This window comes from Monodelphis domestica, chromosome 1 (assembly GCF_027887165.1).
Source record: "Monodelphis domestica isolate mMonDom1 chromosome 1, mMonDom1.pri, whole genome shotgun sequence".
NCBI classification, from domain to species: Eukaryota; Metazoa; Chordata; class Mammalia; order Didelphimorphia; family Didelphidae; genus Monodelphis; species Monodelphis domestica.
In genome coordinates, this window is record NC_077227.1 from 604,486,031 (window position 1) to 604,504,823 (window position 18,793).

At 36.9% G+C, this 18,793-nt stretch overlaps 1 protein-coding gene across 6 annotated transcripts in view; it reads right to left on the reverse strand.

Annotated features, from left to right (window-relative positions):
- Positions 1-5,073: 5,073 nt before the first annotated feature.
- Positions 5,074-18,793, reverse strand: part of ENTPD6 (ectonucleoside triphosphate diphosphohydrolase 6) — a 53,580-nt gene continuing 39,860 nt past the window's right edge. For 2 of the 6 annotated variants that reach the window (XR_459060.3, XR_008915597.1), the window contains 5 exons: positions 17,344-17,484; positions 11,645-11,701; positions 7,710-7,822; positions 6,729-6,911; positions 5,074-5,833 (listed from right to left, as the gene is read on the reverse strand). Coding sequence is in view for 4 of the 6 variants with exons in the window: in XM_001382051.4 (XP_001382088.1) it covers positions 6,813-6,911; positions 7,710-7,822; positions 11,645-11,701; positions 17,344-17,484 (410 nt within the window). In the remaining 2 variants the exon portion in view is untranslated. Of the gene's footprint in view, positions 6,912-7,709; positions 7,823-11,644; positions 11,702-17,343; positions 17,485-18,793 lie in introns of all 6 variants that reach the window. The other 4 variants (XM_001382051.4, XM_007476605.3, XM_007476606.3 and 1 more) reach the window with 2 other exon arrangements.

The window sequence follows — 18,793 nt, forward strand, 5'->3', positions numbered from 1 at the left end:
GAAAAGTAATAATTTCTCATATAGATTTCTTCTATCTATATTTGGTCAAATCCAAGCTGTTCTTGCTAACTCTGTCTTAAGTGGACATTCCCTCTTCCTTATATAATACATTAGGAACTGAGGTCATATGCAGAGATTTCACTGTCATCAGTGATGAGAAAAATTGTTATAGACATGTTTGCATATGTGTTACATTCTGTGTCTTTATTGTATTTCCAGGTTCATCTATAAATGTTCTTGTGATATGGTTTAACCTGGGTCTTATTCATGCCAAGAGTTCCAGAGACCTATCTTTCCCTTTACTACATTTCCCTGTTTTTTTTTTCCAAGTTAAAATTACACAAAACTTTCTTTCATTCTCTTTTGTGTATGTAACATTATGCAAATGAACATATACTTGGTTTTCATGTCTCACCACTTGCCAAAGAGATCAAATATTTTCTGGCTGAGGTGTGTTTGTGCGTTTTTTCCTTACTTATTTAGGTAACTTCTTTTATACAGGAAAAACTTCCTTATGAAAATATGATCATCAGAATTAACTTTATTTTTGTACCAATTACTTATTTTTCAAAGTTGGTAGTTGGCTTAAAATGTTGATGCTGTCCAGAAACTCTGTTTTTTTTCAATCTAATCTTTATGATTATAACAAAATATCTATTCCCTCGGCATAGCTTTTCCTCTTGCCTGGTAGCCTCTTTCCCTTTTGCCATTTCCTTTTTATGGAACTTCTCCTATGGGGAATATTCTAGAACTCAAACCTTCCAAGCTAGAAACTTTCAGTTTCCTAGCTGGCTATGATCATGACACCAAAGGTGAGAAACCTTGCAGATTTACCTCTAGAATATGTCATCTTTCTCAATAATATACCTGAGCTGCTCTGAGGTAAGGAGTAAAGATTGACCAGAGTCCCAGAGAGAGGTTAGATTAACATCTGAAGGACAATCTTTCAAAAGATCATTGTGGGCTCCCTCATCCTATTTTAGACTGAAGACTGTTAAGACCTTAGTGTCCCTGCCTGTAGCCCTTGTCTCTCTAGCTTTGCCAGTGTCAGAGGGGACTTCTCTACTCTGGGAAAAGTCAGCTTTCTCCCCAGTTCAGGGTATGGGTGGATGCCACCTGAGACTCATTCAGCTTCAGCCTCTGTCCACCTCTGTGCTGCCTTGTGTGTCTCTGGTTAAGCCACATTTCATTTCCTTCAATATGCCAAATAAGACAGCCTACTAATTGAAGCATTGACTGGCTTGTCTAATTCTGTGAAGCCTTTTTTGGGGGGTTTTGAGGGGTGGGAGAGGAGTGACGTCTCAGAAAAAGATCCACACAGCTGCATTGACTTCTCATTTCTGACCATTCATCAAGGTTGGCATTAATACATTTGCTCTTCTCACCTGATGATCTGACTGCATACCAACAGCTAATTCTGAGAAGACTTCCGTGTCAGTAATCAGTCATTCTTGTCTGTTTCCAGCTGGCTAGTTTTACTTTTGGTTGTTTTTCAGGGATTATCCCACATGCCTCTATGCTCAGAAAAAGTATTTATGGTATGCAAATGGGGGAGGCTTAGAAATAATCTGGGAAGTTTTAGCTTCTGGTTTTCTTAGTCCTAATACATGCTTTCCACAGTCACCCCTCTAGTTCAGGTGCTAGTATCTTTTCCCCTGAATTAGTACAATAGTCTTGTTTTTAAACCCTTACCTTGTGTCTTAGATATATACCTAGCTACCCCTGCAGTAGTCTTTTGATCTCCTTTCCTCAAATCTCTCCCTGCTCCAATCCATCTTCCACAAACCACAAAGTGGCTTTCCTAAAGCTTTGATGTCAGTAAGCTTCAATGACTCCCATTTACCTCTCCCAAATATGAACTCCTCTGTATGGTGCTTCGATAGAGATCTCAACCTGGCCCTCTCCTACCTTTCCATGCTTATATGAAACTCCCCTCCTTGGATTCTATTGTCCAACTATACTGTCCTTGTCATTCCTTAATGCAGCATTTGACATTGCACAGTGTTCCATGATGGGGAGTCCCTCCTCTGCCTCCCTTTAAATCACTACCTTCTGTTTGAGGTCTTTCCTGCTCCTAGCCTCACCCCCATCTAGTGTTTCCCCACAGAGGTTTACCTTGCATTTTTGTGTTGTATATATACCTGTATGTATAGACATGTGTTTGTTAGAATGTAAGCTCTCTGAAGGGCAGAGGCTGTTCTGCTTTTTGTCTTGAACTATAAAATTTAAAATTAGATCTCAGTAATAAAAACATTATATTTTAAGGCATTTATTATCATTAGAAATCAAGGAATAAAGAGGAAACAAAATAAAGACCATGTGCCCATGGTTGATCAGCCCATTTAAAATCCCTGCACTTAGCTTACCACCACCACTTCTTGCTGCAAGCCAAAGAGAGAGGGGCAGAACTACCCACTCAATATTTATCCTGTCTATAGGAAGTATGTAATGACAGGAAGTCAGTGGGCTCATGGGAAATGTAGTTTTTTTAAGGGTAACAGATTTTCAATTAGACAGAAGGGGCAGGTGGCTGCAAAGGACAGGCCATATTGTGTTTGGTTTTTTTAACCCATACCTTCTTAGAATCAATGCTGTGTATTAGTTCCAAGGCAGAAGAGCTGTAAGTGCTAGACAATGGGAGTTAAGTGATTTGTTCAAGGTCACACAACTACTAAGTGTCTGAAGCCACATTTGAACCCAGGCCCTCCTATCTCTAAGTCTGGCTCTCCATCCAAGTTCCCTAGCTGCCCCTGATACTGAGTTTTTATGAGTTTCTCTGGCTAAAGAATTCACCAACTATTGGCCAACCTTGTGGTGATGAGCCTCCCCACACTTAGCTAAGCTAGTCCTTGAACAACAATGACCAAGATTATAGTCAAAGATTTTTGATCTTGGTAGAACTTGGCAAAACTTATGCACTGCTAGCACAGCCCTTGAGAGCCTCTTAACTCCACAGTATGATGAGGCACTAAATTAGTTTTCTATGTGTCCTTTAAAAAAATCTGAGATCAGAAAATTCTCTGAGCACCTCCATTTGTTAGGCACTTCCCCTTTGTTCCTTCACTGGCCCAGGTATGATAATTGTGTTAATTCGTGAGAAACTCCCTATTCTCTTGAAAGATTTTTGCCTTTTTTTTTCCAACAAACATTTATTTATTTATTTTTTTAATTTTATTTGATCATTTCCAAGCATTATTCATTAAAGACATAGATCATTTTCTTTTCCTCCTCCCCACCCCCCATAGCCTACACGTAAATCCACTGGGCATTACATGTTTTCTTGATTTGAATCCATTGTTATGTTGATAATATTTTCATTAGAGTGTTCATTTAGAGTCTCTCCTCTGTCATGTCCCCTCAACCGCTGTATTCAGGCAGTTGCTTTTCCTCGGTGTTTCCACTCCCATAGTTTATCCTTTGCTTATAAATAATGTTTTTTTCTCCTGGATCCCTGCAAGTTGTTCAGGGACATTACACCACTACTAATGGAGAAGTCCATTACGTTCGATTATACCACAGTGTATTAGTCTCTGTGTACAATGTTCTCCTGGTTCTGCTCCTCTCGCTCTGCATCACTTCCTGGAGGTTGTTCCAGTCTCCATGGAATTCCTCCACTTTATTATTCCTTTTAGCACAATAGTATTCCATCACCAACATATACCACAATTTGCTCAGCCATTCCCCAATTGATGGGCATCCCCTCGTTTTCCAATTTTTGGCCACCACAAAGAGCACAGCTATGAATATTCTTGTACAAGTCTTTTTCCCCATTATCTCTTTGGGGTACAGACCCAGCAGTGCTATGGCTGGATCAAAGGGTAGATATTCTTTTGTGGCCCTTTGGGCATAGTTCCAAATTGCCCTCCAGAATGGTTGGATCAGTTCACAACTCCACCAGCAATGAATTAATGTCCCTACTTTGCCACATCCCCTCCAGCATTCATTACTTTCCATAGCTGTCATGTTAGCCAATCTGCTAGGTGTGAGGTGATACCTCAGAGTTGTTTTGATTTGCATCTCTCTGATTATAAGAGATTTAGAACACTTCATGTGCTTATTAATAGTTTTGATTTCTTTATCTGAGAACTGCCTATCCATGTCCCTTGCCCATTTATCAATTGGAGAATGGCTTGATTTTTTGTACAGTTGATTTAGCTCTTTATAAATTTGAGTAATTAAAACTTTGTCAGAAGTTTCTATGAAGATTTTTTCCCAGTTTGTTGTTTCCCTTCTGATTTTAGTTACATTGGTTTTGTTTGTGCAAAAGCTTTTTAATTTGATGTAGTCAAAATTATTTATTTTACATTTTGTGATTCTTTCTATGTCTTGCTTGGTTTTAAAGTCTTTCCCCTCCCAAAGGTCTGACATGTATACTATTCTGTGTTTACCCAGTTTACTTATGGTTTCCTTCTTTATGTTTAAGTCACTCACCCATTTTGAATTTATCTTGGTGTAGAGTGTGAGGTGTTGATCTATTCCTAGTCTCTCCCACACTGTCTTCCAATTTTCCCAACAGTTTTTATTGAATAGTGGATTTTTGTCCCAAAAGCTGGGATCTTTGGGTTTATTGTATACTGTCTTGCTGAGGTCGCTTTCCCCCAGTCTATTCCACTGATCTTCATTTCTGTTTCTTAGCCAGTACCAAATTGTTTTGATGACTGCTGCTTTGTAATATAGTTTAAGGTCAGGGACTGCAAGGCCCCCATCATATGTGTTTTTTTTTCATTATTTCCCTGGATATTTTGCCTTTTTTTTAACAGGCTTTAGCAGATCACACATATCATGTCTAGCTTTTCTCTGAACTCTGTTTTTTCAAATTTCTAGGTTGCAGTTGATTTTATTAGCAATTTTTATTAATGAGTCTGAGGCCACACCTGAACTCCAATCTTCCTGACTCTAGGCCCAGCATTTTCTCCGTTGTGCCACTAGCTGCCTATAACTCATGAGTTGTTTTACTTACTGATAACAAGATTAATTATACCTGACACTTAAGGGCTGAACCTTTAAAAGTCTATTCAGAGAAAGATCCTTTTTGTAGACTTGTGAGTTAAGCACACAAAGAGTTAAAGATGATAGGTGTAAACGTTTTTATTTTGGAGAGCACATACAACACATAGCGTTTTGAGTATTTATGGGCACAGATGGTTTTTAGGAAATGACCAATGAGTACCTAAACAGTGTTTTGGCAGAACAAGTACAGTGTCTCCTCCACCATAAATTGTAGGTGACTGATATACAGAGGACATCACCATGGAGGTAGTTTAGAGTTAGACGCTTGGAGATCACTGAGGTGGGTTAGTATTAGTACCTGAAATGCCACTGCATGTTAACAAATATCCTCTATTCTGTCTGTAACTTCAGGAAAAAAGGAGGGGAAATTTTGGGTACTCAAGTCCAGTTTCAGATGGAGCAGAACAGTTTAAACAGGATTAGTATTTGCTGCTTCAAAACATTTCCCTTGATTTCTCTCCTTAGAGCACTGATGCCATTCCAGTTACCACCCAGCTTGGCTGCAAACTTGGCTCAATCCAGAAATACATTCATTTGGACAAGGAAGACAATGCTCAGAGGAGGGGAAAAGACATTCAAAAAGCCTGAAAACTCAGTGATCCTTCAAGTGGAGAATTTTTGTGGAAAAAAGAAATAGATTTATATCCATTAATGCCCAGAATTATATTCATCATTAAATTTTTTTTGTAGCCAGAGGCACATAAGTTGTGATTCTACCATCTTCCATGGTCTTTCCTGGAGATAGGAGATACATTTGCAATCACAGTGACAACTCTTCTGATGAAGAAAGAAGTAAATCCCAACCAAACTTTTAAGCAGGTCTCTGGAAAAACAGAATTTGAATATACATGAAGAGGTAAAGAATTTTAATTCCAAGGTTCATTGCAGCCCATCTCTAGGATTAGTTTATCCTAGTGAGGCTCAATTTAGATTTTGTTAATGGAGAATAGGTAAATTCATCAAATTGTATGCTACCTCTTCACCAACTTCTCCTAGGAATGGATGGAATAGTTAAGGTCACCATGATAGCAAGTAGGCAAGAACAGAAGTGGACATAATCTATGTGCCACGAGGGTGGATCTTCACAGTACTAGAAATGCTGAAAAATGTGGGGATCAGTCAGTGAACCCTCCTTTTCACAACTTTCTGGCCAGTTGTGGAAGGGCCTGTCAATTACTGACTGAAGAAAACTGGCCTAAACTTAGCTCACATCACTCTTCTGTGCACACGAAACTAGTGGCAGACAAAAGAATCCTTTAAGTAAAAGAAAAGCACCTACATCTCTTATGCTCCTCTAGTAGAGCTATAGAAGTCTGCCTTACCATCAAGTATAGGTTGTATGGACACTGAACAAGTCACACAACTTCAAAATTGGACTGAAAATGCATTCTGAGCTGAATAAAACAAAGCAGTCTATTGCCCACACATTAACATCACTGTAGGTGTACTAGGGATCAGCACTGAAAAGGCAACACAATGCACCAATAGAAACTGTCCAAAACATAAATAATGAAGTCTTTGTTAAAAATCAGTTCATAATTCATAATAAATTAGGATTTAGTGAACACAGTTGGGAAATGTTGGCTTGGCTGTTCACCAAACTGTTCCCAAGTGCTGTTCAATAGAAGATGGAGTCACATATATTCCACAAAGGTGTTGGGTTCTCATGGAGACTGTAGCAACTTTTGTGGAGTAAGATCCAGAGTAAGATCACTAACCCCTTATTAAGGTGCTTGGGGGCTCTGCTCATAACGGGTTTGGCAATGTTCTCCAAACTAAGGCTCCTATTAAGGTCTCAGGCACTATGAGACTTTGTTTTGTTGTCTGTTCAGTGAATCAATGTAGTGAAAAGTGGCTCCCAGAGCCCAACTTGTTTCAACGTCATCAATTTTCCGAGCCAGCTGAAAGAAAAAAAAAGGAAAAAGACCATGGTTAAGAGGCAGTGTGGTGTAGCAGATAACAGTGTAGACTTGGCATTATGTAGACCTAGGTTCAAATCCCCTCTCTGACCCTAGGCAAATCACTTAATCTTCCTTAGCATTAGTTTCCCCATCTGTAAAATGAGAAAGTTGGGCAAATGGCCTTTCAAGTCCCTTCTGAATCTAAATTACTCACTGGAATCTCTGACAAAATAGGTTACATGTAGGATAGTTACTACTGATCTCTACCAATCAACACATCCTAACTGACATGGGACACTAAAGTCAGATACTAGAAATGGAATAACTCCAAAGTGTGATTTGATCACTTCTCTATGTAGTTTCCTCTTTTTATTATTGTTTTAACTAGTCCATTTTTAAAGTTTACCCACCAAATAAGATTTAATTTTTAAAAAGTTTAACCATTAAATTTCATTTTCTCATTTGCAAAGGAAACTTTATTTAAAATACACTTGACTAGGCACATGCTGTGACCAGGCCATCTTGAAAATACTTCTTTTAGTAGAAACTCCTTGAAGTTTTAGACTCTTAATATGGTCTGAATTTAATATTTATGCAACACTTAAAAGTTCTTGTGGCTATTTTTTAAAAGTGAAATTTCTATTACTCTCCTGTTTAAATTACTGGTATTTATTTCTAAAAGGAAATCATATTGGAGATTTCTATGGTAGGATTACAGCTTTTATAATTCTGCCATAATGGATTATATGTAGTACTATTTTTGAGGTTGGAAGCAGTACAAAAATGGCAAACTCTTACCTTAAACACTTTGGTTTTTGGAAACCCAAATTCTTGAAGCAGCAGATTAATATAGGTAAGATCCATACAAATAAAAGGATTTTCTTGAGGGTTAATTTCCATGGTTCTACAAACTAGAGGGAATAAGGGAAATGACCTTCCATTTCACAGCTAGTTTTGAAATAGTTAATTTAAGAACAAGAATCAGATTATTTTTCTTTATGTAATAAATATGGAGAATAAAGCCTCATCTTTTCCATATTTTCTCTCTTTACTATGACTCTACCCATGACTTTGAAACCACCTACTTACACTTCACAAGCAATACATGCTTAGTTCAGAATAACTGTCTGACATTTTCGAGATCAGTTACAAAAAAAATCTCTTGGGTGATTTCCTTTTATGAAGGGTTACTGATAAAAAGAAAAAAAGGATCAACAGCATATGATGTAGAAATAAAAAACAACTTAATTTAAATGATTAGTAAGTTTTTTTGGGGGAAGACAGAAATTTTAAAATGATTTTATTTTAAAATGAAAAAGTTATCAAAAAATGTTAGCCAAGCTAAAAGACTGCCTGCCTTTGATCTAGCCATAGCACTTCTGGGTTTATACTCTAAAGAGATAATAAGGGAAAAGACTTGTACAAGAGTATTCATAGCTGCACTCTTCGTGGTAGCAAAAAGTTAGAAAATGAGGGGATGCCCTTCAATTGGGGAATGGCTGAACAAATTGTGGTATATGTTGGTGATGGAATACTATTGTGCTCAAAGGAATAATGAACTGGAGGAATTCCATGTGGACTGGAACAACCTCCAGGAATTGATGCAGAGTGAGAGGAACAGAACCAGGAGAACATTGTACACAGAAACTGATACACTGTGGTACCATTGAACATAATGGACTTCTCCATTAGTGGCAATGCAGTGATCCGGAACAACTTGGAGGAACCTACAAGAAAAACTACTTTCCACAATCAGTGGGAAAACTGTGGGAGTAAAAACACAGAAGAAAAACAACTGCTTGATTACATGGGTCGAAGGGATATGATTGGGGATGTAGACTCTAAACGATCAGCCTAATGCAAACATCAACAACATGGAAATAGGTTCTGATTAAGGACACATGTAAAACCCAGTGTAATTGTGCATAGGCTATGGGAAGTGGGAAGGGGTTAGGGGAGGGGAGGGAAAGAATATGGTTCTTTTAACCAAGGAAAAATGTTCTAAATTGACTAATTAAATAAAAAAATGTTAGCCAAGGAAAAGAATATGTAAATTGAATTTTCAATTCCCTGTTTCAGTTCATTTAGGCTAGTAAAGAGAAGAAAGGAAGGTGAGGGAGTGATACAGGGAAAAGGGTACAGAAAGAGAAATGAAAAGCTCACTGCAGAGAAGGATAACCACAAAGTAAGGATGAAGAAGGAAGAGAGAGGCATGGAAGAAATAGTAAAAGACAGAGGAGGGGGAAAAAGTCATAGTAGGTTAAATAATAAGTAAATCACTACCTTATTATGAAATCCAATAATATTAAGGCTTTTAGCTTCTGAGAAACAATATTTTTTATCACTTCTTTCGCTAATTATGATCATAATTCTGTTCATTGTTCTTTAGGTTTATATAAACTTTATGCTGAAGGAATTCTCAAGCTATGATATTCATAATATTGCCATAAATTAGCCAAGGAGAAATTATTCTCTGGGCTATAATGACAATGATCAGTACTTTGTTAAAATTGACAAAGCATGCCTTTTCCCTATGCTTTCCAATATATTTATCAATAATTGCAGACACAGGAAGACTTACTGCATCTATAGATCACATAGCTGGAAAGGATAATTAATACTCTGGATAATAAAATCAGAATTTAGAAAAATCTCTTAAGGTTAGTAGGGTGGGCAAAATAGGCTAAAAGACCAAATGAAAAATTACAGTGGTGGGAAGAGATGGTTGGAAAGCCCTTGATGAGAAAGCCTTAGGGCTTTACACTGACATCAAAGTGAGATGTCAAGTGACAGCCTCAGTGAGACTCCAGTGTGAAGAGGGCTATTAAAAATGTTAGCCTCTTAGGTTGTATTTGAACTACTGTGTTTGGAATATGAGAGGATAAATGTTCTACTTGAAACTGATTACATATTTTGAGTACTATGCTAAGGTCCAGTTGCTATACTTCATAGAGTCCTTGGTAAGGTTACAGAGAAGAGACAACTTGGACAATAAGGGATCTAGAAACTACTTTGTGTTATAAAAGTTAGAAAGAACTGGGGATCTGTAGTCCAAAGAAGAGAGAAGACCTGGTTAGGGTGGGGGAAGAAGCAGGCTAGTAGCTATATTCACATATTTGCAGGGTTGTTGCCTTACTCTATTATAGTTCTAGAGGGCAGAACTACTAGAAGACTTGTAGATACAAATGACAGGGAAGCAATTTTTGGTTCATTGAAAGAAAGAACATTCAAACAGGACTCTTTATCCCAGGGGTCCCCAAACTTTTTACGCAGGGGGCCAGTTCACTGTCCCTCAGACCGTTGGAGGGCTGGACTATTAAAAAAACTGAACAAATATGTATATAGCTGTCTGGGATAGTGGAGGCTGCAGTGCTGGCTGTGATGGGCCTGTCACACCTTGCACAGGCCCATCCCTGCCACCACTATACTGGGCAGCAGTATACACAGTGTGGAATCCCCTCCCCCAGATTGCTGTTCACCATGCTGATGTCTTCCACTGGGCAACCACATAATCCTTTGCTCTGTGCCTCGTTCTCCTTCAGTTACTTCACAGTAACTTCAGTTACACACAAAGGATTATGTCACCGGAAGTAGTACTGTACGTGAGTGACGTCACGTTTTGTAGTGCCACCATACATAATGTTCCTCTCACTGATCACCAATGAAAGAGGTGCCCTTTCTGGAAGGGTGGTGGGGGCCAGATAAATGGCCTTGGGGGCCGCATGTGGCCTGTGGGCCTTAGTTTGGGGACCCCTGGCCTAGAAAATGGTTCTTCTTGAAGTCATTGGAAAGATTCAAGTACAAACTTACACATTTTATATATGAATCTTTCCAATGACTTCACAAAGAGCATTAGTTTTGTTAAAGAGAAGATTCTTGTGGGGCATTTTCTTTAGGGAATGAGTGAAATTTATTGCATAAAGGATTCCTACAAACTCTAAATTCTACATTTTGTCCTGGAGATTGGATGAAATTGAGCCAAGAACTACCTCTGCTTTACCGATATTACTCACTATTGGACAATCACAAATTAGTTATTTTATACAATTGAAGATGATTATTTTGGCTATTTTTAAAAGTAAAAATATATTAAATTCATCCCATATTATCAAATGTACTAATCTCCCTTGAACTGAATAAAATCTTAATAAAAGTAAGTTAACAGTTTTCAATGTAAGGGACAAATGTAAGCTTATTGAGGGCAGGGACTGTTTTCATTTTTGCCTTAGTATCACCAGAACCTACTATACATGTCAGACATATAGTAGGCAGTTAATATTTGTTGAATTAAAACAGAACTGAATTTTGGAGCATATACATGAACAATTTCAAAACTGCAGTTGCACTAGTAAGCATTTGGAACCTACCAACCAGGTTAAGTAACATTAAGTACAGCTAAATTCTCTGGCATGAGGATGTTTTAGATAGCCATCTATTAATGGCTGGATACCACTTATGTTCTTTTAAAAACAAACAATGGCTTTTATACTCAATTTGATGCAGCTCATATAAAATAATAATTAGGGAATGTCATTGGAGTAAATTGTGATATACAAAATTTATAACCAAACACTTTATATTTGATGCTGTACAGAATAATAATTAGAAAGATGGTATGGTCTAGTGGACAGGATTGAGAATCTAGAATGTTAATCTTGGCTCTGTGGCTGCCTTCTATATTAACATGGAATTGGGCCCTTCTTTCCCACATGTGAAAGCCTAACTTTACTTGCCATATTTTGCTGCAATTTCAAAGTCTTCAACTGTGAGACTGCCTCCTTTTTCATTGTCTGAAAGTAAAGAAAAAATGTTAAATTTTTACAAAGATTTTGGATTCTTGGTTATTACATACAAGAATCTGTGATTTTATTAGCCAGGGAATGCTTTATATGGAGACTCCTTCTACCAATGCAGGACTTGATCTACAACTTAGCAAACAATTCCCTTTTGCAGTTAGTCATCTGAGAGGTTATGCGACTTGTTGGGGGTCATACAGCAAATGCCAGAGGTAGGTTTTGAAATCAGGTCTTCTTGATTCTAAGTTTGAAGTTTGGCAATCCAATATGGAAAAAATTGTGCTCTGTAGTGCTGAAATTTGACTTGTCCCTGTGGTTTTAAAAGTTCTATAAAACAATTATTATAATTATCCTTGTCCAATCAAGCCTTTAGGATAATGTTGTGCTGATAACTAACTTTACAGAAACAACTGCTATACTTACTTACTGATCATTATCTTTTCTTAAGATTATAGAGCTTTGGGAAAGGCATGCATTCTGTGCAGGATCATAAAGGGGAAAAGAAGGGAAACGTAGTCAAAGGGTTTTGTAGGGCTTTCCAAGGTTTCAGCTAAGAGGGAAAAATCACCAAGCAGCTAATTCCTTGATCTAAGGTGAGAAACAACTCTAAATCTAGGTTAATACAAAATTCTGAAGTTTGTGTTTCCTCAGCTGTGGAAAAAATTTGGTGGTAGCCTTCTGGACTAATTTTTCTGAGTCTAAAAAACAAACTTGGTAAACACAGTTGGCTGTTCTCTGAAAAATTCTTCTTGGAACAGTAAGGTCTCTTTCATGGTATTCTACAGAATGACAGCAGGCATTAAAAACTTGATTAATTTCCCTTTGGGAACTTCCTGAGAAGACTATGAGGTTTTTTTTTTTCCTGAAGTCATTTGCCTGATTTTTCAATCATGTTTGAGATTACATTTTAAATGGCTGTTTTCACCTTCAAAGGAATCATCCTGGGTTTCTACACACAGTCCTCCAAAGGTGACATGGTTTAAAAGTATTTTCCCAACTTATCTTTGGGAAATAAATGGCTTTGGAGCCTTTGGATTACTTTTTTGAATATTCTCAGTGGTAAATCTTGATCTTTTGAGGGTGGAGATGACTTTTAAATTCAGAAGTTATTCAAAACTAAGTTTGCTAATCAAACTAAGTAAAACCATTTTTAGTTAAAAAATAATTGAGGTGTAATTCTCTCTATCTATAAGTCCACACATACACAGACATGTTTGTATATAGGCAAACATGCTTATATGCAATACACAAATGTATGCGTGTGTTATTGCATACACAAATATTTTATCAGACTTGTGATTTTTTTTGGGGGGGTGGAAGGAATTTTCTGGTGAAGAATTCCTGCAGATCAATACCATCTTTGCAAATTATTGTGTTACCAAGTTACTTGAGACACTAAGAACCTAAATGGCTTCTTGCCAAGGATAACATCAGTTTTAAAACAAGATAAAAGGGCACAGAACTGGAAGAGACCTTAGAGAGTGAGTCTAAAGGATCTTAAAAGACCCTCCAACAGGTTTGTAGATCGATTTTAGGGATTTCATGAACTTGGACAGAAAAAAAAAATCACATTTTTATTTCAGTATAAATGGTTTCCTCTGGAATCCTATGCATTTTACTTTATGCATTTAAAAACATTCTGAGAAGGGGTTCAGAGGTCTTACCAGATTGCTTTAGGGGTTCATGATATGAAAAGGTTACGAATTCCTAATTCTAGTCCAGCTCTTTTATTTTATAGACCCAGAGGGAAAGAAGTACCTTACTTAAGGCTACATGGGTGGTTTCTGAACCCAGATATTAAGACTGTTAAGTACAGGGTTTTTTCGAATTCTAAAACTATTTTGAAGAGTAGTTACATTATTGGGATTAAGTCTATGGCTTGACAATATCATAACACTAATTGGGATTGGTAAATTTTGCTATACTTTTCAGGGGGATATTCTTATACCCTGAAGAACTGAACTCAAAAAGAATATTTTGTGGTTGTTGTTTCAGATGTTTTCTAGGACATGAAAAATAGACAGATTAAGGGACAAACAGTATGCATTGCCTTTATGGATAACTATACCAACTGTAGCAAACTGGAGTTTCATAATTTTTTTTAGTTTGAGATGCCTGTGAATTTGTTGGGACATGCTTTCTCTTCTTCAAATTCCCAAGCCATCTGTCTACCCACACTGACAAAAACATTATGTAACTAGAAAAATATGGACAAGCTGTCTTCCTTTCTTTATTGCCATTTACCATTGAATACTTTAATGAACATGGTTAAAAACTGGCAAAGGCCAATGAATACATACAGAGCTTTAAAATTTGTAAAGGATTTTATATCTATTACCCCATTTGAAACCCTCACAACAGCCTTATGAAGTGGGCACAAAAATATCTTTATTCTCATTTTACAAATGAAGAATTCAAGGCTCAAAGAGGTTGAATAACTTGACAACTGGTTACACAGATGCAGGATTTGAACCCAGGTCTTCCTGACTCCAAGGCCAGCACTCTATTAACTATACCTCAAGAAACCCAGATCTTCCTACCATTAAAAGAATCTTCAGGAAGGAGTTGGAGCTAAATGGAAGAATAGGTCAGAGGTTATTCTTGAAGAGGTCAATAAATTGTTATATCATGGGAAACTTTGTCATCTTGTGTCTCAATGCTCCTGACAATTATTTGCAAAAAGACTACCAAGAAAATGATTGTAGCTTAAATCATAACATATGCTGGAGATTACAAAGAGGAAGGGACATTCTGCAAAGAACTCTCTGAGTGTCGCCAAATTAAATCAACATATATTTTGATATCTGGTGACTTTAATCCAAAAGGACGAACAAATGAGAGTGAAAATATGTTGACATATATAGTTTAGGAATAGGGGATTAGAGAGGCCAAGGAACTCGCATAGTATACAGCAGTCTCATGTCTATACATTATTACTTCTTTTTTTTTCTTTTTCAAAGGTATTGGATAGAGAAAGCACTGAAAAATATCACAAAAAGTGAAACTGACTATTTTAAAGAAGATGAATCATTATTTCTGTGGGAGTTATTCCTGAATCAGCAGTTTGTGTATAGTCAGACCACTGATTTGTTAGAGCAAAAAACCAAATCAATAAGAGGCTAGAAGAATAAAAGTGAAAAAGATGTAGCATGCAATTAAATCTCTGACATGTTTTATTTAAACAAACTACTGTTAGTAGGAAATACAAACTAGAAGGAAAAAAACAATGTCAACATCAATTATAACTTTTTCATAGAAATATATCAATGGTTATAGTGATTAATTAATTAATCACTGGTTATAGTGATGCCAATATGAACTTGTTTTAAAAAAACCGTATAGACGAGATAGATTGGCATTATTGCTGTGTATAAGAGTGAGAAGAAGTAAGGGGTGTGAGGCAGTTTGCAACAAATCACAAAAAATTATGCTAAAGAAATGATACAAAGGATGTAATCAAAGAAATGTTTGAGTGAAAAAGAAGCTGGGTTGCTCATGTGGCAAGAGCATGGAATAGCCAGTAGTTCCATGTGTTCTTTTGGCATCATGGTAATGCCAGAAGATAGAGAGGAAGGCTCCTAGCACATTGGGTGAACTTCCTATGGAAAACTTATGGAAAGGCACAAACAAGAATCACACAAAAAGGGCAGGGCATAGGTGAGCTGCTCCACACTGTTGAAGGAATACATTAAGATCACTGTTCCATTTGAGTACTGCGTCTTCCAGAGCTATCTGAGGATTCTGAGTCAGATGATAATTTCATGTAATGGTTTGAATCCTTAGCCCACCCCAGGCAGTATATTTCAATTTGGGTTCTAGATGGAAAGTAAATGACTAGGCATAAGCTACTTGCACAATTTTATTTTCTGTAACATAGAGATGAATGGCCTAGAGACAAAAATCTGGGCAAAATGATAAATGTTTGAAGGGATGTGGGGAAATGGGGACACTAACACTAACATTGGTGGAATTGTGAACTGATCTAACCATTTTGAAGAGCAATTTGAAATTATGTCCAGAGAATTGTAAAACTATGCATATCTTTAGACACAATAATGCTATTGCTAAGTTTATTTCCCAAGGAGATCAGGAAAAAGGGAAAGAACCTATATGTTCCAAGATATTTATAGCAGCTCTCTTTGTGGTGGCAAAGAACTGGAAAATTGAGGGGATGTTTATTAGTTGGGGAATGGCTGGACAAACTGTGATATACGATTATAATGGAATACTACTGCACCATGAAATGATGAGCAGGTTAATGTTTTAAAAATGGAAAGATCTAATGGAGAGAATCAAGAGAACATTATATACAGCTATGGAATTAATATTTGAAAATAACTTGTGAATGAGAGAATGAATGAAAAAATAGAAACCTGAAAGATATAATCTATATATACATATCTTTTTGTCTGATGGTGCCTTCTATAATGGAGGGAGATGAGAGAAGGACTGAGATACCTGGGAATTAATTCTATTAAATAAATAGAACCTCCCCTCCCCAATTCTTAGCCCTGTTTTATTTCATTAGTACATATAAAGATGATGAATTGGATTATATCTCTAGACCATTCTGAATTATTCAGACTTGGTAGGATTGAATAAGTTGGTGTGATATAATAATAATTTACAATTACATAATGCTTTAAGGTTTGCAAATTCTTTCCCCAGAAAAATTATGCACGTTACCTCCAAATTCCAACTGATGTAAAAATTCAAGAATGGAAACAGGGATGCTTTCTCCAAGTTTTCTGTTGCTAAGGCAGGGTAGAGATGCTGCTTTAGCTATTTCCATGGAAACTGACTAGATCTGGGTTCAAATTATGGGTAGAAAGGTTATGTTCCCATCTTAAAGTGTCATATAAGTAGAAGGTATCTTTTTTTCCTTTTTTTAAACTCTTACTTTCTGTCTTAGAATTGATACTAAGTATTGCTTCTACAGCAGAAGAGTGGTAAGGGCTAGACAAGTGAAGTTAAGTGAACTTGCCTAGGGCCATAACATGAGGAAGTGTCTCAGGCCACATTTGAACCAGGTCCTCCCAGCTCTATCCACTGTGCTACCTAGCTGCCCTAAGGTATCTTTTAATTTAAAGAAGTGACAGGTTTAGTGGTATCAATATAACTCATTAATCCCTAGAAGCTAAGGTTCCTTAATTCAGAATTATGACAGTATAGGCAATCCTGGTATAGTGCAAAGAGAATCAGCCTCAGACCTAAATTTAAATCCTTCCTCTGACACATACCAGCTGTTTGTGAGTCTGAGCAAATTACTCAACCGCTCAGTGTACCTGGCAAAACTCTAAAATTATAAGATGTGGAGAAGAAGTCAATCTACATTGGTAGAGGGAGTATGCTGACTGGGAATTCCCTGTAGGAAATGAAACAACAGGTCTGGTCCACTTTCATCCTTCCGCCTCCCCCATCCACCATACATATTCTCAACAGGCCTCTCGGTCTAAATTGTTAACACAGTTTCAAGAATATTTTCCATAATCTTATTTCCCTGATTCCTTTGACATGATTAGGAATGAAGGAAAAAAAACTTTCCAAAGGTCATAAAAGAGATCTGGTATTTGGAGACATGCTAACTCTGGAGCAACTAAAATGGGCATGAAAGAGACATGGAATGTTATCCTTACCTATGAGACCAACTTTTGCTGCAAGATCATAATAGTAAGAAAAAGCATAAAAATCCAAGTTCTTGACTTCTTCAGTTTTATGCACTTTATTATGAAGGATTTCTGATACTTTCTTAGAGCACAATTCATATAAGTGATCCCCTAAAAGAAAAGGAAATGTGAAGTTGGTTTTGGTTTCTGAAAAATAGTTAAGTACATGTATATGTGAAAGTCTAATGGTTTTCTGCATATTTAATTTTTGAAGTAGTTCAATTATATGTGAAATAAGATGCTAGACTTGACAGAAATGCTGAAGAAATTACTAAATGATTAGAAGATGATGGGGAGAACAAGTTCACAGTTTATTGGGTTGGATGAATTTTCATTACTGTAGCCCCAAATAGAAAAAAATAAACAAACTCTAAGCTGAGTGGCCCATGAAATGGCAGTAACTCCTGATACCTTTTGGAGTGTTAAGGTTTGCAAAGAGTTTTACATATTGAATTCAGAAGCATTTTCATAACAACCAAGTTATTATAGGTATTGTCATTGACACATTACAGACAAAGAAATTGAAACTCAGAGACATTAAGTGATTTACCAGTGATTAAAAAACTATAGTAAATACTGTGGGTGGGATTTGAATTCAAGTTTCTCACTATTGTACTTTTCACAACATATTGCTTCTTACACTACTGTCCACAAATGAATTACTACTACCTCTTGTTCTGAGAAAGGCCATTTGTGTGAACTCTGTATTCTCCCCTTCTCTATATCTCACAATCACTTCTTATTCTAATCTATTTTGTTATCCTGTACTTTCACCTCTGATAATGAGGTGGCCTTCCTCCAAACTAAAGCCACCCCAACTACTTATGCTCTTAATTCTATTCCTTCCCATTGACTTTGGTAGCCTATGCTCCAGAGCTATTACCTATCCCATCTTCAATTTCTCCCTATCACTGCTTCCTTCCCTGATGCTAAAAATCATGTTCAAGTCTCCTCTGTCTTCAGAGAAAACATCATTAGATCCAAACATTACAGCGAGTTGCCATCCTCTATTCTTTACCTTTTTCATCCAATTTCCTAGAAGAAGCCACCTACATTCATTGCCGCCACTCTCCTTTTATTTTTTTTAAACACTCTGAAAAATGACTTCCAACTGCATTTCTCATATCAAATTACTTTCTCCAAAATGACCAGTTCCTGCATGATTGCCAAAACTCATAGCCTTCTCTCAATCTTCATTGTTTGTGTTGTCTCTTGACAAGGTTGACTCCCATTTCCTCCTGGATATTTTCTATATTCTGTTTTCATGGAAGTGTCTTCTCTTGGTTCTCTCCTTACCTGTAAGACTGCTCCTTCCCAGTCTTTTTTGGTGGCTTATCATCCATAACTATAGGTGTGCCACAGGGCTTAGTCTCTCAACACCCCTTCACCTGGTTACTTATCAGTTCCCATGGGTTTACAT